Source organism: Nannobrachium achirus (genome assembly GCF_963921795.1).
Source record: "Nannobrachium achirus genome assembly, chromosome: 23".
Taxonomy (NCBI): Eukaryota; Metazoa; Chordata; class Actinopteri; order Myctophiformes; family Myctophidae; genus Nannobrachium; species Nannobrachium achirus.
Genome location: NC_137830.1, coordinates 22637066 through 22661182, shown reverse-complemented (window position 1 = coordinate 22661182; position 24117 = coordinate 22637066). Strand labels below are relative to the sequence as shown.

The following is a 24117-nucleotide window of genomic DNA, read 5'->3' as shown; positions in this document are numbered from 1 at the left end:
ACCTTTTCCGCTCCAGAAAGATGAAAAATAGCCGACCTCCAAGCTCACAACACGGTGCGATGGCATGTGTTGTGAGCTTGGAGATTCGTTATTTTCTTTTTATAGTATTTACAATTTCTGAAGTTCTTTTTGCCTTTTTTCAGGATGTCTGTAATATGTATTTTTTTTTTACGTAGGAAAAGCAAGATTTATTTTTCTCGTGACCCATAAACATTTAAATTCAGACTTCTATAGCTGGGTTTCCAAAAATCACCTCTCAGTCAGCGTTTTTCATTGTCGACTCCTTTTCTTTCCAGACAAAGCTGTTGTGTGGATGTAGGCCAGTGCATCCTCCTCCTAGCTACCATTGTGGACTACCTTAGCTGATCCCCTCCTCCTCTTCCTCCTCCTCTTCCTTCTGTGGCTGTTCCCTGAAGCCACACCTCCTCCACCTGCTCCCCCTCCCCCTTCTCCTTCTCCTTCTCCGTCCTCCTCCTCCCAGCCAGCTGACCCTGTGATGCCTCCCTCCTCGTGCTGTGGCTCCCCGACGCAGTACACCCATCATCACCTCGCGGCCTTCCTCCTCACCTTCTTTAGGTAAACCGGGACCCGCAGCGCTTCCCCGGCCTTGCAGATAGGCGTGGCGTGGCGTGGCGTGGCGTGGCGTGGGCCTCGTGCATTTTCAGATAGGGGTGGGCGCGATACATCAAGTTACTTAACAAAAACTAAAATCAAAAGGAGTAACAGACCATTTAGACCAGTGGTCCTCAATGTGGGGTCCAGGGACTCTTTGGGTTCCTTTTGGGAGGTCTACATTGATCCTTACAAGTATGTAACTCTGACAGTGTACAAATGAAACCAAATGGACCCTTACGGGTCCATTTGGTTTCATTTGGGGCGGCTGTAGCTCAAGAGGCAGAGCAGGTTGGCCAATGGCCCATGGGTCGGCGGTTCAAAACCTGGCCCCTCCAGTCTACATGTCAAAGTGTCCTTGGGCAAGACACTGAACCCCGAGTTGCTCCCGGTGAGCAGGTTGGTGCCTTGCATGGTTTCCTCTGCCACCAGTGTATGAATGGGTGAATGCAATGCACATTGAAAAGCGTTTAGGATAAAAGCGCTATATAAATGCACCATTTACCATTTGTACACTGTCAGAGTTAAGGGGAGACCCAATTGACATTTTAAAGTTTGAGAACTACTGATTTAGACAAAAATGCAGGATTAAATGTATTCTGCAATGAATCTCTGTATTAGCGACTAAACAGGATTTTTTACAAGGCTCCCTCATTGTATCATGATACTGTATATACGATATCTCTGAAAAGGCATATCGTGGAGACATTGTATCGTCTCAACGATATTTATCACCATATCGCCCACCCCTATTTTCAGAGCATGTTTAATTTAACCTATTAAGGGGTTATCCTATTAAAGACCTAAGGCCGATACTACAAATGTCTTCTAAACCAGTAGTTCTCAAGCTGTTTCTTATTCAAAAATGTTTGCAGATGTACAATCAAGGGTCTATTTGTACACTTGAGTCTAGAGAGTTAAATGAACACTGAGGATTTTACTGTGTAGCCGGTGGTGAGTTAATGTTTGACTGCAGTAGTTTTAAGTATCGTAAAGAGTGAGCCCATTACAGACTTGCTTATCAGGAAAGTGCAGATAAGAAAAGTAAAGTGAGGTCTGCAGCTGTGCCTTTAAGAGACACTGGACACCTCAGCAAAACCCCAACGTGGCGGTTTTGGTCGGTTTCTGACCACTTCCAGCCATCCTGACCCTTCTAAGCCTTCTAGGCCTAAGTGTACTTAAGCTTGCATGCGGAAATAGCAGATCTTATGGTGATAATAGAATCAATTATAGATGTTATAAAAATATATATAAAAAAAAAAGAGAAGCAAAATAGCCAATCTACAAGTTTACAAGGTGTTGTAGATCGGCGATTTGTGTGCAATGCTATGTTGTACAACAAAGTATTAAATAGGGATTCTTTCTTTCTCTCTCTCTCCTCTCTCTCTCTCTCTCTCTCTCTCTCTCTTTCTCTCTCTCTCTCCAACATGCATGACAAATTGCGAACAAACAGACTAGTCTCTTTTGAGACCCATGGTCGACTACTGGTAAATGATAGGCGACTCATTTCAGAACTGCAGTTAGAGTTGAGTGAACGCCCATGATTTTGCGTTATCACTGTGTTTCTTCTCTTTATCTCGCTTGGTGCCAAGTGGACGGAGGCAAGAAAACCACCTGTTTGTCCGGTCTGTCAGAGACAGCTAGCCTCCTGTGGCTGACTGCTGCTCTCACTGGCTTTACAGTGAATAATCTCACCTCAACTTTACCCCCACACCGTAAACCTACACCGCAAGTGGTGGAAAACGTACTGCACTTCTGTACTCAAGTAAAGTAAAATTCTGCAATGTAGAAACACTCTTGTTACAAGTAAAAGTCAGGTAATCTGAATTAACTTGAGTAAAAGTGCAATAGCATTGGCATCAAAATATACTTTAAGTACCAAAAGTAAAAGTACTCATGCAGAAAGTCCCTTTTCACAATGTATAAAATGTATTAAAATCTTTTGAAAATAGCAGATCTACAAGCTTGTGAGCTTGTAGATCGTCTATTTTGAAATGGCGGAATATACATAGGGCTGAAGTGGTTAATGTAATGTTTTGTAATAATAATCAAAGCCTACAAAGTATCTATTAACTCAATTTTTCAAATAATTGTATAAATCTGCCTGTGATGTAGTGGAGTAGAAGTACAAGTACATGTACCGAAAATGATTCCAGTAATGTAAAAATACCTCAAAATGTTACTTCAATACAGTGAGTAGTGAGTACTTGAGTAAATGTACTTCGGTACTCAACCCAACTTCACCCCCACACGTAAACCTACACCGCAATGCATACGTAGCTTTCAAACACCACATCAAGCTAGTAGTATGCGAGTATGAGCGGTTAGAAAGAATAGAGTAAGGTATGTACCGACTGTCTGTGTGCCATTGTGTAATACGTATCAGCTCACTGCAGATCTATAATGGTAATCAGTAATTATGCGAAGGCTCGTGTCTACCTAACAAAAGTGTGAACAGGATTTCTCACACTGTTTGAGGACTACACAGGTAATAATCGTCCTGGTAAAATCGAATCCATTTGGTTCCATATTTGTACCTCAGACTTAACCCATTTAGGCCTAGAATTATTGAATGCTTTAACCAGTGAAACATAGCAGATATACAAGCTCACAGCACGGCACCGAGTGCCACGCTGCGAGCTTGTAGATCTGCTATTTTTGAAAAAGTTGTTTGTTTGAAAATGTGTGCAAATCTTTGAATATACAGTATGTATTTTCAAAGCGAACGTTTGTAAATCAAATTTTGCTTCTGGGTAGTCCCTGGAACGAGATATTTTGAGACGGGGGTCCGTGGCCAAATAAATATCAGTTTGGGGGTCCTTCACATGAAAAGGTTTGAGCACCACTGACATAGTAGTCTCTCAAGAACAGACTAACTGAGCTCCAGTTAAGTGAAAAGGACCTTTTCTTTGACGATGGCTGGCCAGATTGCTGACATAGAAACATAGGTTTTTCAAAAAGTCTTAGAAGGTTTCAAAAGACAGAATCGGGTCAAAATTCTAATTTTCAAGATTTTTCAAAAATAGCAGATCTACATGCTCGCAGCGTGTGTGAGCTTGTATATCTGCTATTTTCAATAGTTAAAGCATAAAATAATGATACACAATAATGTGTACCCGTTCTAAATGGGTATTAACCCAATTTGACTGTTTATGCTGGTTCGCGAGAATATGATTCATGTGCAGGCTACCAGGTTGTTGCTTTGCTAAGTTTACTCTTGTCTGTCTGTCTGTCTGTCTGTCCGTCTGTCTGTCTGTCTGTCTGTCTGTCTGTCTGTCCGTCTGTCTGTCTCTCTCTCTAGCTATGTGCTGCTGCACTCGTCCAGGAAGACGTTCAGTAATGTGAAAGTGAGCATCTCGGCCCAGTGGACCCCTTCCGTCCACAATGGCAGTGCACCCTCGCTTTCCCCGGGACAGGTGACGTATTAGCAGTAACCTCTATGTTACTATTCTCTATGTAACGCAGCTAGGGCTGTCACGATTATGACATTTTACATGATGATACATTTTCACTCAAATAATTGCGATTATTAATGATTTTAATTGTGTTTTAGTCGTTGGCGATTACATCTCTGTTTGGCTTTTAGGCTTTGAAGTTGCACATGGCAGATATGACACGTAACCTAAATATACAAAGAAATGACTTACCTATTTGACAACTTTATTGGTTTAAAAAGAATATCGATATTTTTGAAAATGTTTGAAAATATACAAACATGGAAACGATTATGACAAAATAATTGCGATTATGTCAAATAATTGCGATTATGCCAAATAATTGCGATTAGACGATCATGTAATAATTGAGACAGGACAAGAGAAGGTCACTTCCATTCCGGTGGTATTGTTCCTCTGGCAAAAGATAAATAAATAATTGCACTCCAAAGACTTCAGGGATTTCTCTGTCTCTGGCAAAGAGGTACTGGTTTATTTCCTCCCCACCCCTCGCCCCACCCGGTAAAAGGTTATCTGTGGGTGGAATCACAATGGACCACTGTTAGATAGAGTCCCCTCTCCTTTTGTGTTGAGTTACTGTACTGGTGGAAGTGGTTCAGAATATAATGGAGTCCTATCACGATCCATGGTATGTACGGTAGAGTACATTATTACAATGTAACCAATACAACTGTGGTGGTTGTATTTGGCGTTTCCCTGCTCTTCTATTGACGTCATTTAGATCCCGTGGTTGGTTGGGGTAGGACCACTACTAGTTGACAAGCACCCAAGCATGAAGTTCAAAGCGCAAAATACTGTATATATTCTACCCATACAGGCTTTCTGTCTCAGCTCAAGAGCAGAAATTTAGGCACTGAGTGGGACCTGGGTTAGTATTTCGTGCAGTAGGGCACCATGGTGCCAAAGGGCAAAAAAAGACAAATAAAAAAGACAAAGCAAAAAGAAGAAGAGCCAAACCGATCATCATAATAACTAATACGTATTTGCTCCACCCTACAGTTTACAGTTTACAGTTAAGGCATTTAGCAGATGCTTTTAATCCAAAGCGATTTACGATAAGCAGATAAAAACATCACAATAATAAACAAGATAATATATCAGTACATCAACAGCAATATAACAAATGCAAATGGATATCTTATCTAGAAAAAAACGCAATATAATCAAAGTTCTAAAAACCTAAAAAACAAATGCTAACTAGCTTCATGTATGGTCACTGATTTTTCTGTAGTGCTAAGGGTTTAGGTGGAGTCTGAAAAGGGGAGTCTTCAGTCCACTGCAAAAGCTAGCGAGTGAGTCCGTTGTTCTAAGTGCGACAGGGAGTTTATTCCACAACTTGGGAGCCAGGAGGGCGAACTGTCTCGGACGAGTGGATTTTTGCCCTGGAGTTTTTAGCGAGGGTTCTGTCAGCATCCCTGTGTTGGCTGATCTAAGTGAACGGGTGGGGTTGTAGGGGTTGGTCAGGTTTTGGAGGTATGGAGGAGCCATACCTTTGGCTGCTTTGAAGGTCAGCATCAGTGTTTTGTATTCAGTGCGGGCCACAACCGGGAGCCAGTGGAGGCTGCGGAGAAGGGGAGAGACATGTGAGAACTTAGGCTGGTTGAAGACCAGTCGTGCCGCGGCATTTTGGATCAGTTGGAGAGGTTTAAGTGCACATGCTGGGAGACCAGTGAGGAGAGAGTTACAATAGTCAAGTTTTGATATGACAGATGTCTGAATGAGGAGCTGGGCTGCCTCCTGGGTGAGGAAGGGTCTGATTCTACGGATGTTATAGAGTGTGAACCTACAGGACCGGGTGACTGATGCGGCATGCATGCGTGATGCCTGACATGCGTGCCGGTGCCCTGCATCTCCCCCACGACCCCGTTTGGCAGTGAGAGGGCAACCCCGAAAAATGCGAAGGCCCTGTGTTGGAGGCAGTCTGGCGTGAGAGAGTATTGCCCGGTTTGGTGTTTATTGTGATCTTTGTGTGTGTCTCAGACATGGGAGGACAACCGTCTGTTTAAAGATGAAGAGGAGGCCACACTGTTCCTGGGAGCCCTGGACACCATATTCCTCTTCTCATATGCTGTGGTGAGTGACTGGACTAAACGCCCTTCATACATGTACATCACTGATTCCCTAACAGCGGTTCCGCAAACCACCGCGGGACCCACCGCGACCGATATGAATCCGTAGAGGGGTAGAACGTAATTTTCTGACCAGGATTTGGGGAGTAAGAGGCATGAATCCTTCACCATCGTAAACACTGTTGCTGAGGGAGGCTACTTCCTGAAGAGACGGCAAGACACGCTGTGATTGGCCGGTAGTGTATCATGTGTGTATGATCCGCGATGTGATTGGCCAACGTATACACAACGTATACAGATGATGCAGATGACGTAATTTTGCAGCGAAATCCGGACCCCGGCCAGGATCATAGAAAACATATTTACAGAAGGCTTTAGGGGCTGAAATTAACGGAGTGGGTGTTCTAAAACTTTAGCGATTTAATAGTTAGGACAACTTTAAGATTTGTTATATAAAAAAAAGTTACATAGTATAACTTTAACAATAATCTTTTTTATTTTATTTTCATGATAAAAAAAATTGCAATAATTTCTATTTAAAGTTATTTCATGAATAAATAAAAGAAAATCAGTAGTGAAAATAACCGATTCAAGTTCACAATGCGGCTCGAAATGTTGTGAGCTTGTAGATCTGCTATTTTCACTAGTTTGGGTCCAGGGCAAACATTTAATTCTCTATATTGGGTCACAGGCTAAAACGTTTGGGAACCACTGATGTACATGTACTCAACAAGCACTGGTCCAGTATTGGCCCGGGGGGGTCCCCAAATGATTTTGGGGGTCCCTTCCTTGATGATCACAGTTGCTTAATGAGCAACATTGTTTTCTCACAAACCCCATAAAAAGTGTATCTGCACATTTCTAAAGTGACAATTTATGGACTTTTGAGACCTTTTAACACGAATGAATTTTTTATTGCATCAAACGTAATCAACAAACTATACTATAAAAAACTGTCAAACATTGGCCAAATTGTCAAATATACAGCATTACCTAAGAAAGAGGAAAACATTTTGAAAATAGCTGTTGCCAGGCGTTGTGAGAATGTAGATCATTAACTAAAATGTTTTTTTTTCTTCTTTTTTTTTTTTTATGTATACTAACTTTCCTTCAAGTTCATTTGTATATCTGATCTCATACTATGGACTATACCAGTCAGTGGTTCTCAAACTTTTTGAGCTTCAGTACCCCCTTTTCCTGATTGCTGAATCCAAGTACCCCCTTTAATCGACATCATTTCGATTAGAAAATACTGACATAAAAGTCCAGTTTATATGTCAATATGTTGACATACTGTATATAAAATGTGGAAGTGAGTAGCCTGTTTTCTATTGAGTACGGTAACAGTAAAGAGTAGCCTGTTTTCTATTGAGTACGGTAACAGTAAAATGTGTACTTAATTTGGTATAAAGCTTTACGGAGCAGCATGTTCACATACATGTGTCAAATCAATATTTTATCATTAAACTTAACAGTAAAATGTTTGTTTCCATTTTCCAATTCCTCTCAAGTACCCCCTGTAGTACCTCTGCGTACCCCTAGGGGTACCCTGTAGTACCTCTGCGTATCCCTAGGGGTACACGTACCCCCATTTGAGAAACACTGGACTATACAGTATATTAGGGCCTAACTGTATAATCCACATGTAGTATATAAGCTTATGGAAACCCGTTTCAAATTCTAAAGAAAGAATTACAGCATGTGTCATGTGAGTGGTTTTAGCTTTGCCTTGGGTCGCAGATTTGATGAGAATACCTTTTTTATACAACACATCTGCTGCTTGATCAGTCTGCACAGTCTCATGCAATATGCTTTGAGTGACGCTAGATCAGCAGTCTAGACATTCCCCACATGCTTCTGTTGTGGTGGAACTGGGTTAGAAGGTCAGCCTCTTATCTCTTATCATGTAGTAACGTAGTGGGGTCCCTGCACACAAGCATGGAACCTGTGATCTCTTACACCTTTGATTCCAAACCTGTAAGCCAGGCCGTGAGTATATTTCAAGTGGGGCCCCCAAATAATTAATACAACATTTAAGATTGGTAATGTAATAACAAAAAAGAAAATCATGTTTTGTTTTTGTTTTTTTAAACCTGGACTATCATTGTGACACAGATAAATAGGAACTTATACCACATTAGTTCCATTCAGTGGTGGAAAAAGTGTTTAAATGTTTTACTTGAAAATATATATATATATTTTTTTACATGTAAACGGTTATGACAAAATAATTGTGATTATGTCAAATAATTGTGATTATACAATTATGTAATAATTGTGACAGGCCTAGGTAGATGTGGTAAATGTTAACATCATGTACTGTAGCAGCAGTCTTCATGGTTTCCTTCTCCACATGCTGTCTTGTCCTCGGTGTCACAGGGTCTGTACATAAGTGGCGTGATCGGCGACCGACTGAACCTGCGCTACGTGCTCTGCATCGGCCTGTGTGGCTCTGCTGTGGTGGTGAGTTATTGTACACACACACACACACACACACACACACACACACACACACACACACACACACACACACACACAAATTGTAAGCTCTATTTGTCCAGGAAAGGTGACCAAACACAGATGGCTTTTCACATAATTTAACAAGGCATGGGATAATATACTATGTGCGTGAATTTGAACGTTTTCCACTTCCAAAACCCAGCCGCGGAGTGCTTTTCCCGATTAAAGTCGGGATATCGCTTTTATATTAAATAACTGTAGCGTGCGGTCATTGGGACGCGGTGATGCAAAAACTCAATCTCCCATGATCCATTGGGAGATGACGTCATCAGGAAGTGGAATCCTCCCTTGGCTTCAACGCAATCCTCAGCAGTAAAATGGCTTTATCTCGGAATCTATCTCCAGATCACCGAGAAACTCTGTTCTTCACCGGCCCATATCTGAGTCGCAGTAACAATTTTTCTTTTCCGGGTGAAAAAAACATGTACATCTGTAAAACACCCAATGTGTTTTAAGTGTCCAGTGTGCTTGACCGTCAATCACGTAGCTTCTGCCACGAATGCCTTCGTCCTTGGCACGAAGGCATTTGTAGAGTCGGCCTCAGGTCTCGATGGGTTAAAACAATCTTCTTATTTTTGGGTGTTTTTTGCAGGAGTTTGTGTTTGGGACCCTGACAGAATGGCTCCATGTCTACAACATCTACCTATACTGTGGTCTGTGGGTGCTCAACGGCCTGCTGCAGTCAGCCGTGTGGCCGTGCGTGGTGGCTGTCATGGGCAACTGGTTCGGCAAGTCCGGGTGAGTCTGGGATGCTGGGTCTATGTCAGCGTTTCACAACCCGGGGGGCCGGGGTGGGCCACCCTCGGTGGAGGCGCCGAAGATCCCAGGGGCTTTGTCTGTGTGGCGGTATGCTGCACCGTGTCATAACTTGCTTCCGTCCACTTTCAATTTGGCAGCATCCCTGTTTTATATTGTAAAAAAAATATATTTTCTTAAAATAAATCAACAAGCTCACAACGCAATTCTTCGTGACGCGAAGTATATTGTGTGCGTGCGTGCATGTGTGGGGATCTCAGCTTTTATCAGATTTAAGAAGGGTGACTCACTCCAAGGAAAAACATTTTGGAAGGTCGAGAAAGAGATAACTTGGAGAAAAGATATGCAGAAAAATACATGATGCTCAGTCCTCACAATAGACAAAGATTCAGAACGGAATTATAAATACAGAGATGCTGTAATAGCACTGAGATATCAGCAAGATAATTGGAAGTTCTGCTTACCTTATCTTGGTGAGATCTAAATGCAATGCACAATAGGTTACTAGAACAGTAGAGAAAACCAACACTCACAAACCTATAGCTACTGCTTTGAAAACCAATCATGATTCCGTCCCAATTTGAAGGACCACCCTAAACGGTCCCTTCTTTTGATGTTTTTGTTGTTTTTTATCTCATGTTACCAAAGGTTTCAGTAGAGCTGTCTGGTCGCCTGGCTACACAACATGTACGACAATATAGCGAATATCTACAAGCTCATAGTTTCTGAGGAAATATTGCTTCTGAAGACATATTGCCTCACACCGTTTACACAACACTTCCTTCGCCTTACAGTCTGTATGTCCGAAGCAATGAAAATGAGTGGTAAATAAAGTGGATATCCCAGCCTTTGCGCTCACATAAATAAGTCCTACTGGAATCAAAATAGTTAGCTTGCTGCTTGGCATAAATGGAAATTCTCAAATATATTTTAAAGTATATATTCATGGAGGAAAATGACAAACAGATGACATCTTTCTATCACAACGTTTGCAATGTGGAGTTACAGTCTCTGTAGAATTCGAAGATTGTGGAAGAGTTGTCATGTGGTTTCAGAGAATAACAAGCCCTCAAGGCTTTGAAGTTTGCCCAAAGGGACGTCAGGGTTAATGTGTTTTAAAATGGATAATGTAAAGTGCAGAAATTTCCAAATGACCCATGATTTTGTAGCTCGGAGTGGAGAGTTTGCCTCTGTTCAGCAGGTTTATGTCATGTGAGATACTGTAGATGAGAACTCTCATATGAGAACTCTCGGGAATGCCTTCTGTAAGCTCAAGGGAATGGCTCAAGGCCCTGTTTTGGGCTTTCAAGCATTCCCTTTATTCTCAGAAGGGCTTGTCCTTAATCTTAATTATACACAATCACTCTTTGACATTGCAGGAAAAGATATGTGAGCAAGGACTGAGTGCGTGTTTACCAAATTGCAGGTTTATAATCTATCCAACGTCATGACCCAAATCTAGAAATACTGTACTGTACATCCGCACGCACGCAGGCACACACACACACACACACACACACACACACACACACACACACACACACACACACACACACACACACACACACACACACACACACACACACACACAGTCGTACACACGCTGAATCATGTCCATTCATGCCAGGCTGCAGCAAAAACACAGGCACCATTCAGGGGCCTAAGTCATGGAATGTGTTTTTTTTTGGCCTTCGGATGACTTAACATAATTTGGAATTTTTATAGCAAGACTTAGGAATTTTGTGCCTACAAACTGTCATTTCAATGAACTGACATGATTGCACACTGGTCTCAACAAACAACGGCCCTTTTTTTGAAGGTTCAAAGGTAATTTAGGTCTGATTTACTTTGGGCCTAGTGTAATGTTTACAGATACTAGTCCTGTGCCCGGGGGGTATGCACACTGTCTGACACTGAAGTATTGTTGGAGAACCCAGACCAGTGACGGTTGGGCAGAACAGTCACCATCGACGTCCAGTTGTGCTATACCCGTTGTATCAGTCTGTGATGTCAGTGCTATGATGTCAGAGTATGACGTCAGCACTCAGCATGCAGACAGACACAGACAGCCATGGTGGCGACACTGTTTATTATCAGTGATGTCAGCATGCTCTTCTCCAAATATGGGCATTCATCTCCAAATGTGGGCATTGTTTCAGCATGCGGTGGCGACATTGTTTAGTATCAGTGATGTCAGCATGCAGACAGATGGTCAGACGGTGTACGGACGGACAGACAGACAGACATTCGCTAAATTAATAGTTAGATATATACTGTACTGTATCTAATGATAAACCTGTTTTTTGGTCTTCTTTGCTTTTGAACAAACAATAAAAAACATTTCAACATCCATTTGGTCTTGCAGGCGAGGCTTCATCTTCGGGATGTGGAGCGCGTGTGCCTCTGTGGGGAACATCCTGGGAGCCTTCCTGGCATCCAGTGTGCTCAAGTACGGATATGAGGTTAGGAGTGCACACACACGCACACACGCACACACACACACTTAACTGGTGCATGATGTAGAACAGTTGGTGCATGATGTAGAACAGTGGTGGAACAAGTAACTTTTTACTTGACCGATTTAAGGCCCATTCCCACTGGGCCAGATAACAGATATCTGGAGATATTTCTCCAGATATTTTTCCATGCAAAGTGGATGGTAGATACAGATACAAAAATATTTGCCACAGATAAAAGTATCTGTGGCAAATATCTGTGGTAGACTTTTTTTTTTATCTGTATCTACCATCCACTTTGCATGGAAAAATATCTGGAGAAATATCTCCAGATATCTGTTATCTGGCCCAGTGGGAATGGGCCTTTAAGACCTGAGGCAGATTCTACATGATACCTTCTAAACCAGGGGTTCTCAAACTTTTTTATGACAAGAACCCCCAAAATGATATGAATTTGGCCACAGATGCCCCATCTGAAATTGTTTTGTGCCAGGGACAAAGATCTTTTCAACACAATAAAAAAAGAAGAAAAAGAAAAAAAAAAGCAGATGTACTAGCTTGTATATCTGCTATTTTTTAATTGCCAACACTAAAATCTAAAATGACACGGCTTTCCCGGTTTTAATGTGTTAAAGGTAGTGTATGTGACATTTTTGTTTTAAAATAAAGTGTTAAATAGCTCTATCAGAGTGTTAGTTCAGTAATAGGAGTCTCCCAGTCTCTCCAGGTCTTTAGGAAACGGGAAATGAATTTCCATTTATCCAATCAGGAAAGAGAACTCAATCAGGATACAGGATGAAGTGGTGACACAAACCAAATTTAAACTGGAACACTATCAAGCACTATCAGATTGAAGCTGATAAATGGGTACTCTCACCTGATTGGTTGAAATTGGCAACCCACCTGAAAATGTACATCTGTTTATTAAAGAGCCAGAGAGGGTCTATTGCAATGATCAGTGTTGGGAAAGTTCACTTTCAAAACGAACTAGTTCAAGTTCAAGTTCAGAACTTCTAAAATGAACTAGTTCATTTCATAGTTCATAATTCTATATTTTGAACTAAAGTTCATGGTTCCCCAAAATGAACTAACTTAGTTCTTTTTTTAACCATCATTTTGTTATACTTTTGGCTATTCTAAAAAAAAAAAAAAAAAATATATATATATATATATATATATATATATATATATATATATATATATATATATATATATATATATATATATATATATAAATGTTTAGACGTTGCTGCATGCTATTATTTGTCAAAATGATTGACACAGCCCATATAGAACCACACACAGCAATAATTTCATCCAACTTAACATTGAGGTGCCTACAATATTTATGTGCCCACTCCCCAGTGCCCAGTCTTCCTGCACCCTTATTGTGAAGGGCTGAAGGCAGAAGTTTCTAAACCTCGTGCACAGCATGTTTCCGCGTTGGTTAAAATAGCTGATCTACAAGCTCACGTGTCTCGTGGATGCGAAGCGTTGTGAGCTTGCAGATCAGCTATTTTCGCCATGCAATTAACACATACGACAAAGTATAGTCAGGCTTGCGAGACTTAACGAGGAGGAGATTCACAGTGCAGCTGCAGACAGCACCGCATATCAACGTTCACGAGGAGCTGCGTGCAGTGCGTGCTATTGGAGCATGTGAATGAAAAGAGAGACGAGAGGACAGACGACCGCGGAGGCGCGGACCGCCGCATGAACGGCCGACGAACGCCGTTCACGGGCGTTGGGGCTTTTAAGCCGTGACATCATTTTGTAGGCAGAGGAGAATCTGCCCCCAGAGCATTTTCTGTCCCTCGCAACAGATCCGAGACAAAAATAACGACTAAAGTATAATTCTAACACTTTCCTTTCAACAACAAAGAGAAGAAAAATGTGTAAATAGTAAAAATAGTAAAAAGATTCACGGAAACTGGGGGCAGAAATTCTCCTCTGCCTACAAAATGATGTCATACTTAACAGCCCCAAGCGAAAACAAAGAACGTTCAGTTCACGTTCGCCCAAAATATGAACGTGTTCATAAACGATCGTTCTTTGAACGCGTTCGGGTACAACACTGGCAATGATTACTATTAGAATACAGTGTTTAAATGAGTTTTTCTTATAACCCAAAAAATATCACTTACCCTACCTTTTTAAGTAAAAGTAGCAATACCACAATATGAAAGTGCTCTGTTACAAGTAAAAGTCCTGTATTAAAAATGTTACTTGAGTTAAAGTACAAAAGTATATGCTAACTGGATGTGGTTGTGTGTTCAGTATGCCTTCCTGGTGACGTCTGTGGTGCAGTTTGCTGGCGGCGTGGTCGTGTTCTTTGGTCTGCTCACCTCCCCCAAAGAAGTTGGTAAGTGTCCCAAAATGCTTCTTAGATATCGATTACTGTATTACTGTACCTCATCATTTGAATGTGTGTAAGATACGTGCTGAATGTGTGCAGTCCCTGCCTGATGTTGGTCCCATAGCTCATTCTAAGCTACAGTCCGGGACTTGTTTTAATGAATAAAACGTTGTCGGTATGGTAAAGTATGTGCTAAGTATGGTAAAGGGGGCACTTGGATTGAGAAGTCAGGGAAAGGGGGTACTGAAGCCATAAGAAGTTTGTCAGGTGGTCCGAAACTGTTACTGTTCAGGATTCAAATGGCAGGCAAAAGTAGCAGATTGACGAGCTCAAAACTCATTACTTTGAGCCACATTTCATGCTTGCAGACCTGCGACTTTTGTGTGGCGTATGCCCGTGTAAGGCGTTATATTACAAAAAACACAAAGTTAAATTATGTAGATAGAAAGTTTCTGCTAGACGATATGTTAATACAGTACACGTGCAGTGATTGGAGGTGGTCTCTCCACTCTTCCATTGAGACATAAAGGCCCCATTCACACTGGCAGCCAAATCCAGCCTGAATCAGATCTGTGTCACATCCAGATTGGAATCTGATTTGTCCCATGCGACCATGTGACCATTTAAACCAATCAGATTCCAATCTGGATGTGGCACAGATCTGATTCAGGCTGGATTTGGCCGCCTGTGTAAATGGGGTCTTAGACCCTGGTGTCTGGTAGGACACCTACCGGTTGACAAGTAGTACTACTGGTCTCATGAGAGCGGGGTTCACCCTCAACATTAAACCTTTTTTCTCTTGGGTTTTTTCCATAGAACTATACTCTATTATACATAATTGTAACTCTAGTATACCATGGCTTGGTAATTTCTGAAAACGATAGATTTAAACTTAATATATATATAATGGTATTTCTTTTTCTTTTTGAAAAGTTTCCGTAAAAATGGGTGGTGAACCCAAACATGGATCCTGACCCAGTGTTTGGGAGACACTGGTGTAGAACATCTTATTCCCAGAGCTAATATCGAAAATGTCTCTCTCTGTCTCTCTCCATCTCTCTCTGTCGTGTCTCTCCGTCAGGTCTGTGCTTGGAGGAGGAGCCGTGTGTGCGGCGGGTGGAGACGGACACGGACAGCCACCGGCCACTGATGAGTGACGAGGAGGAGGAGGAGGGAGAGGAGGAGGAGGAGGTGGAGGTGTGTGACGGAGGCTACTACTCCATCCAGGAACAGGACGAGCCGCTGACCCGCCCCCCGCCCGCCGCCATCGGGTTCTGCCAGGCCTTCTGCCTGCCCGGTGTCCTGCCCGTGAGTCCATGGTGTCTTGTCCTTGTGATGAAAAGCTCTGTTCTCGGTTAGATATACAGTTAAAGTTTCCAGTTCCTTAACAATTCCCTCGTAATGGTCCGATTCCTAAATATAGTCTCGCGAAACTACCGTGACTGAATCGTTTTACGGCAGAATCTCAACAATGACGTATCCCTGCCGCAGTGCCGTCACTTCTGCATGTTAGCTCAACAGTGTGTACAGAAAGACAGACAAGTACAGAAAGAATGGATTTGCTCCCGTTGTGGGCCAAAATGGACATTCTAAAACGGCTAGTTCCATTCATTGATTCTGATTGGCTGGTTTCCCTTTAATTGCTGTGGTATATGAGACTATAATCCACACCCTGAATCAGTTTATATCAAACCGAGGAGCGTTATTTCTTTCCACAGAGACACTCGGCTTCGCCTCGTGTCTCACCACCCTCTCAGCCGTTATAAAATACCAGGTAACCACATGCCTCTTGTGGCTTATTGCTTCAATATTGCCTATTTTGATAAAATAACACCTGGACTGGAGTTTTTTGGAGATAAAATAAAAAACAAAAAATTCCTGCATATCCTATTATGTGAATCTCTCTCATTCAGTCCTTACATTAAAGCACCAGATACACCAATCTTTCAACCACTTATTTTATACTTCGGCTATCCAAAAGTAGCCGACCTACGAGCTTCGACGCGCTGAGAGCTTGTAGATCTATTTTCAAGAAAATGTTGAAAACACTTGGCTGGGCCGTGCCATGCCCGTAATGACTTGCCCAAAATAAGAACACCAGGTTGAAAATGGTTAAGATTTTCAACCTCACAGTGCTCACAGTGCGGCACCGAGTGCCGCGCTGCGAGCTTGTAGATCTGCTATTTATTTTAAATCGTGAAAATCAGAATTTTGACCCGATTCTATAAGTGTCTTTTGAATCCTTCTAAGGTTTTTTGAAAAAACTATGTCAGTAATCTGGATAGCCATCATCAAAGAAAAGGTCCTTTTCACTTAACTGGAGCTCAGTTAGTCTGTTCTTGAGAGACTACTATGTCAGTGGTTCTCAAACCTTTTCATGTGAAGGACCCCCAAACTGATATGTATGGCCACGGACACGCATCTCAAAATATTTAGTTCCAGGTACCACACAGAAGCAAAATTTGAGTTACAAATGTTCGCTTTAAAAATACATATATTCAAAGATTTGCACACATTTTCACGACTTTTTCAAAAATAGCAGATCTACAAGCTCGCAGCGCGGCACTCGGTGCTGCGCTGTGAGCTTGTATATTTGCTATTTTTCAATAGCTAAAGCATTCAATATCTCTAGGCCTAAATGAGTTTAATGAGTTGAACTTGTTGGGACATTGAGTTGTTGTTGGGACAGGCCTGTGTGTTTCTCATTACCCCTCCCCCCGTGTTGCAGTATTCCCTGGCCTACGCCTGTCTGAAGCTGGTGAATTACTCCTTCTTCTTCTGGCTCCCCTTCTACCTGAGCAACAACTACGGCTGGAAGGAGGCGCAGGCCGACCGCCTGTCCATCTGGTATGACGTGGGCGGTATCATCGGTGAGTGACAAGCGTGCCCCACCAATAGTATTAAAGGCAACACACCCTGTGCTTGCAAGTCATACACGTCGACGATACAACCAATCGTACCACGATTAGGGCATTTCGCCTTGGATATAGTTATTGGTGTGGTTGCCCTAGGCCTAGAGTCTAGACTATAGCAGGGGTTTTCAAAGTGGGTGACGGGGCACCCTGGGGTGCCGTGACAGCAGTCCAGGGGTGCCGCGAGATAATTTGATAATAGTTGGAATTTATTTGGACACTTACAAATATATATTAGTATAATTTTAAACTTGAAATACGTTATGTCAGTTCTAACCAAAATGTCTATTATCTCAATGTTTTCCTTGCAACATAATCACTAAAATATGCTATAATTATAAGGTGCTGGGAGTGAACATTATGAATATAATGTAGGGGTGCCTCGGATGAAAGATACATTTCTAGGGGTGCCTTGAGCCCAAAAAGTTTGGGAACCCCTGGACTATAGTACTTGTCCGACTTTCTTCTTATATCCATCTTTCCAGATACACTTTTGCCATTCAGTTTGAGTTTCCGGTTGTGAAGCATTGTCGGGTCATGTGCTGTCATGTTTCATAGTTCAACTTTGATGTGTTGGACGGCTCGCAATGCTTTGTTCACTCCCCTTCAGTCGTGCATGTGTGGGTACATTTTGAAAGTCTTCTATGACTGTTTTAACACTGTTGAGCCAAGGAATATAAGGTCGCTGTCGGGCAGAAACCTTGTATGTCCAATACCATTACTTTTCAGAATATGGAAATGAGAACCTGCCTTTCCAATGGATCCAATGTAGTTATTATGCAGTCAGAAGCTCTTGTTAATACTTTCATTGGTTAGATATTTATAAATCCCACAAACTGACTTAACCACTTTCACTTGAATGGCAGATCTACAAGCCCCCAATGCACCGCAATGCAACGTGTTGTGAGATTTTCCGTCAGTTATTTACGCTACTTTTCCATGACATGAGGAAGAATTGCATTTATTTACGGTAAAACATTTAAAAAACAGTATATGGAGATGCAAGGTTTCTGCCCGACAACAACGATATGAAGGAGAGAACAGAGATGTCATGTCGTAGGCACTGGGAGGCAAACAGGACTCGATAAATAAACACTAACTTTGAATGAGTGTGACCTTTGTCAAAGACTGACAGGGAAATAAAAGAAGACAAATCACACATTGTTTTCATGTGCACTCTATGTATCTATCTAAGGAGCAAAGAGTAGGTTTCTTGCCTGGGCCAAGACAGTCCACAGTCAAATATGCTTTTGAGATGTTTCAATAAAATGATATACGGTAGTATGAACAAAGATCAAGAGATCAGAAAGCACGTGATGTGTCTTCTTTTATTGAAGTGATTATCTGACAAAGGTCATAATAATTAAAATATATTGTTTATACACTTGTCATACACTATGCTCTTTGACGTCAATGCATTCCTTCATTCAAGCTTCCGGTTCCAATTTGCCTCCCATTGCCTAGAACGAGTTCTCTGTGATCACTCCTTGTTCAATAATACGCAGGGTTCTATTAGTGAAAACCGAGTGCAGTGACTTTCTTAACCACTTAAGCCCTATATACTTTGTATAGCAAACACAGAACACTGTTGATTTACAAGCTCGTCGTGACACAATGCAAGTTTGCTTATTGTAATCTGGATTAAAACTGTAGATCACGTCCAGCAAATTGAACCCTGAGTATGGGTGAAGTCAACGAGACACAAGTGGACTCAATTCTGGCCTGAATCACTTGTCGGAGTAGAAACCCAAAATCTGTTTGGTCTGCCACCAACCAGACCTGTGTCTAGTTGTGTATACTGTAGTTAGTTTGCGTTGCTTCCCATGCAATGGAGGTAAATGGGATGCTGTCACTGTCACTGAAGCATAATGCTCCAGGGTTCCCACGGTCATGAAATTCCTGGAAACATTTTGAAATTAGAAAAATATTTTTCCAGTACTGGAAAAGTTTTGGAATTGATTAAGGGTCCTGGAAGGTCCTGGGAAAAATAGCTATGCATTGTCTTTGGTTATTGATTTTGTTAATACCTCTGAAATTACAAATTAAACATTGGCCAAATGCTCACAACGCCTCGCAACGTTGCGAGGCATTGTGAGCATGTAGATCTGCTATTTTCACAATAGAAACGTGTTATACAAAATTCCTCAACTCTTAGTGCTCGTCAGGGTGCCGGGTCCCCAGTTAAAACATGATTATTTCAGGGGTCACAGCCTGAAAAGGTTGAGAACCACTGGCATACACTACCTGTCTTTGGGCATTGTGCATAGGAGTAAGCGACTTGTTATTGAGCTGAATTATTGTCATATAGTCCTGGAAATTGGGTTAAATATTCTGGAAAGGTTTTGGAAATGAATTGGTAAAAAATGTGTGGGAACCCTGATGCTCTAATACCATTTGTCCCCGTCTCTCTCAGGAGGTACGGTGCAGGGTCTGATCTCTGACTGCATGGGCAAGAGAGCGCCTGTGTTGGCGGTCAGTCTGCTGCTGGCCATGGGCTCTCTGGTGGGCTACAGCCGTGAGTCTGAACACACACACACACACACACACACACACACACACACACACACACACACACACACACACACACACACACACACACTCAATTTGTTTACATTTGTACAATTTCAGAGTTAAACGCCATTCACACTGAGCACTATAACTATACAAAATATAGTTTTAATAATCATCAAGTGGATGGCAGTGTGGATGGCAACTATAAAAATAAATACAATGATGAACAATATAGTTATCTTTATAGTTATAGTGCTCAGTGTGAATGGTGCTTTAAACTGAGGAGTTTGGTGTATGTCTGATACATAGTTTCCACTGTGTGAGCATAGGGAGCGGTTAACTACCCCTGAATATTCACACTATACAGTATATCTAGGATACATTAGGGGTGTGGTCAGAGTGCTTTGTCCACTTTTAAGACATTGGTTCAGAGCCATATGCAAACAGAGGGCATGGTGTATTTTCCCTATTGCTATTGTGTCTTTTTCCACAATTTATGACCCCTGGTGGACTGCAGATGTAATTGCACAGACTAAATCCAAATTGCCACTCACATAAACGAGTGGTTCTCAAACATTTTCATGTCAAGTAGGGATGTCCCGATACCACTTTTTTGCTGACCGAGTACAAGTACGAGTACTTCATTTTGAGTACTCGCCGATACCGAGTACCGATACGAGTACAATTAATAATACAAAATGTCTTTAAATTACGTATTTTTTTTTATCAGATGTTCCTCACTTTCTGGCTGTATATAACACATTAAATTGCATTGCTTTCCCAGAACATGGCACAACTGCCACACATTTCCCTTTTTTTTTTTTCAGGTTTAGCCCATGGAAATTCCTGTACTGTGCATGATCTTCTAGATCTGCTATGCTCAAACATTTTGTATTTTTACTTTTGATACTGATACTTTAAAGGAGTAGTTCACCCCCAAAATGACTTTTTTTCTATTGATTACTCATGCCATGGAGAGTAGAGTTCAATAATATTTTTTGGTTTTTGTCACATTCCTAAGACAAAAATTTGATTTGAATAAATTTACCCCCATTGATTCCGGATGGTGACCCGTTTCGAAACGGGTCACCATCCGGAATGAATGGGGGTAAATTTATTGTTATCACATTTTTGTCTTCGGAATGCGACAAAAACCAAAAAAATATTATTGAACTCTACTCTCCATGGCATGAGTAATCAATAGAAAAAAAGTCATTTTGGGGGTGAACTACTCCTTTAAGAGAGAGAGAGAGAGAAAGGCGAAGTGGCGGAACACACAGGGTACTCGGGCGCTTATGAGCAGTATCGGACGAGTACCGATACCGCAAAATAGGCCGGTATCGGGGCGAGTACCGATACCATGAGTACTGATACCGCACCCCTAATGTCAAGTACCTTCAAACTGACACGTATTAGACCACAGACCCTCATTTGATATAATGTTGTGCCAGGGACCCCCATAAGAGAACAAAAGATTGTTTTTGGATTAGATTTATAAAGCATTTCTACAACAGTGGTGAGAGTTAATTATATTATTCTTACTTTACCGGTGTACTATTTTCACAATATTTCTTCCGAGTCAAACAAAATGCCTCTCAACTAATCCCAATCTCAACTCTTTATCACATTGTGTCTTTACCCTCCCATCATCTCTCTCTCTCAATTCAATTCAATTCAAAGGGCTTTATTGGCTTGAGAAAACATGCGTTTACATTGCCAAAGCAGAAGTGTACACAATACAATCAGAACAACAGAATATGTACAATTGAAGGGAGTGAAACTGTTTTCATGTATCAAGGTTAAATGCAGACAGATTAGTAGTCTTTAAGGTGGTTGTGGTCCATTTGATATCCTTCTCCTATCACAGCAGCTCACGAATCTGCTGGGTTTGCACATTGTTGTACTTCACCCAGCAGATATGGGAGTTTTTTTTTAATCATTGGTCATGTTTTCAAACTCTCCTTGGGTGGTTATGATCTGTGGGAAGTATGTGTCTCTGATGTCTTGGTATGTCTCTCTCTCTCTCTCAGACTCTCCTGATGACAAGCTGGTGAATGCCGTGCTGTTGGCCATTACCGGCTTCTTCATCGGTGGCCCGTCCAACATGATCAGCTCGGCCATCTCGGCTGACCTGGGCAGACAGGAGGCCCTGAGGGGCAGCCGCGAGGCCCTGGCCACCGTCACGGGCATCATAGACGGCACGGGCAGCATCGGCGCCGCAGGGGGACAGGTATAAAAGACCCAGTGGCGGAGGAAGTGTTTAGATACGTTAAAGGGGAATACCACTCATTTTCAACGTTGAAGTATGTCATTAATATACCTTGGAGTTGTTGTGTGGAAATGAGAAAAAGGTCCCGCCTTCTGTGTTGCCTAGAACAGGAGGATTGATTGTGGGGTCATGTGATCAGTGACATCATGAAAGTGTACTCTTTGGCTTGAGTACAACTCCACAATCAATCCTCCAGTTCTAGGCAACACAGAAGAACAACTCTTAAGGTATATTAATGACATGTTCGTTCAAAGTTGAAAATGAGTGGTACTCCCCTTTAAGTAAATGTAGAAATACAGACGCTTACAGTACCATGTCGTGATATCAGAATATGACATGCAAACGTGCATGTGTAAAAGTGACCACTAATAGTGTTTTATTGTCCTGCAGTACCTGGTGTCGCTGATCGAGAGCAAACTGGGCTGGATCAGTGTCTTCTACTTCTTCATTGTCATGGTAAGAGCCACCAGTCTATCTTGTGTGTTATATTTCGTTATATTTTGTTGCATCACTCTTTTGTTCACATGATGCGCTAAGTCTCGATCCAGGGATCCTAAACCTTCGCATACCAAGCAGGACCCCCAAATGTGATAGCCTTAGCCTCTGGCTGTGACCCTCCCATTTTCAAATAGCCAGTGTACTGTATATATGGTTAAAGTGGTTAAAACTGTTATGCTATATTAACTCATTTGGCTGGTGACCCCTTGGATACCCCTCAGGGTGTCACAAATCCCCACTGTATAAGTAAATCTCTGTTGATTCCACTGCTGCAGATAATGAAATGGCAAATCACAGTGATCTATGTGTGTGTGTGTGTGTGTGTGTGTGTGTGTGTGTGTGTGTGTGTGTGTGTGTGTGTGTGTGTGTGTGTGTGTGTGTGTGTGTGTGTGTGTGTGTGTGTGTGTGTGTGTGTGTGTGTGTGTGTGTCAATACAGACTGGGTGCAGCATCATGTTCATCGGTCCCCTGATCTTCAAGGATCTACATGCCTTGTGGAGAGACAGGCGGGCTGTCCTTCGCCAGCTGTGAAAGCCTCAGCAAGTCACCGGCCTTATACGTTTCTTCTGCTCTTGTTCGGGGGAGTATGTTTTTTCTGGCACGCCAGTCTTTCAATTTTCCCCGTCCTCAAACAAGTCCAGTCATCCGGGGTAAGCTTTAGATACTTGGGGAAAGATCAGTCGGACAATATTTCCTCATAGCGTCATGGTTAGAATTCCATCTGTACAGAGGAAAAGGTTTTTAGATGAAAACGGCTTCGGATATTTGGGGCTGCTGTTGTCGAGGTCGTCTCGTAACTTGAAGGTCATTGCCAACAGCGGACACACATCTTAACGCCGTAGCCCTTTAGCAAGAGACACCAAGCGGCTGTTGTGCTCCCTCTCTACACATGGCTGTGGATTGAGAGCAACGGAGGAAACGAAAATGTGAGATTTACTGTAAATACTGTAGTAGTTCTACCCATACAAGGTCTTAGTGATCATCACAGTATCTTAGTTTGAGCTGCGTTGCACATTCGTCCGTGCTGGATTTTAATTATTTTTTTAAGTTCCTGATTGAGACGTGGTACTGTAGGACTTCCTGTGATCAGGATGCAACTTCTCAGTCGGACCTGCCTGTGGATTATTTCAGCGTCACCTCGGAATGTATGATGTATTGTATAGTTTTATTTGTGCAATTGATGTAAATATTCAACGTTTTAATATGTGGTTTTACTTGAGCAGAGTTGAGCCGAGTCAGGTTAAAGGGAAACACCAATTCAATTGTAACACTAAGTCATCCATGAAAAGTCTTATTTTTAGGATACATACTGTATACTTACTGTAAGCCTAACGTTAAGCCAGCAAATTATGTTATATATAGGCACAGTGTGCCTGCTATATCATGTGTGGACATGGTGGGAAAGATCTTTTGACTTTTATATTTCCGTTGCGCGACAACTTAAGTCCAAGGGTACAGTCACAGATACGCGTAGGACGCATGCCGAGGTTGCAGAAGCGGCCATCAACTACACATGTTGTGGGTGTTGTGCTGTCTTAGTTTTCTGCTGACGTTGGAGTGGTTGGCTCACTGAAAGAAAACTACAAGCCACTTTCCTGCCAAGTGTCTCCTCTTTCCTACTGGTTGACACCAAGGAGCAAGCATCCGTTTTTTAAATATATAATAGGACATGACAGTTCATATGAATGGCTGCTAGTTTCCGTT

General features: G+C 42.0%; 2 protein-coding genes across 3 annotated transcripts in view; both read left to right on the top strand.

The window, feature by feature from the left end:
• LOC308308808 (C-C chemokine receptor type 4-like) overlaps positions 1–497 on the top strand; it is a gene marked incomplete at both ends in the record, with an annotated part of 9261 nt that extends 8764 nt beyond the window's left edge. The window contains one exon of the mRNA XM_080754260.1: positions 482–497. Within this exon, the coding sequence (XP_080610386.1) occupies positions 482–497 (16 nt within the window). The remainder of the gene's footprint in view (positions 1–481) is intronic.
• Positions 1–24117, top strand: part of slc37a3 (solute carrier family 37 member 3) — a 25496-nt gene extending 1379 nt beyond the window's left edge. The window contains exons 2-14 of one of the 2 annotated variants that reach the window (XM_080754502.1): positions 297–576; positions 3914–4028; positions 6048–6140; positions 8516–8599; positions 9249–9394; positions 11778–11874; positions 14146–14230; positions 15306–15532; positions 16953–17094; positions 19550–19651; positions 21678–21877; positions 22307–22372; positions 22852–24117. In XM_080754502.1, coding sequence (XP_080610628.1) covers positions 497–576; positions 3914–4028; positions 6048–6140; positions 8516–8599; positions 9249–9394; positions 11778–11874; positions 14146–14230; positions 15306–15532; positions 16953–17094; positions 19550–19651; positions 21678–21877; positions 22307–22372; positions 22852–22944 — 1530 coding nt within the window. In that variant the 5' untranslated portion in view covers positions 297–496 and the 3' untranslated portion in view covers positions 22945–24117. The remainder of the gene's footprint in view (positions 1–296; positions 577–3913; positions 4029–6047; positions 6141–8515; positions 8600–9248; positions 9395–11777; positions 11875–14145; positions 14231–15305; positions 15533–16952; positions 17095–19549; positions 19652–21677; positions 21878–22306; positions 22373–22851) is intronic. The other variant, XM_080754503.1, reaches the window with a different exon arrangement.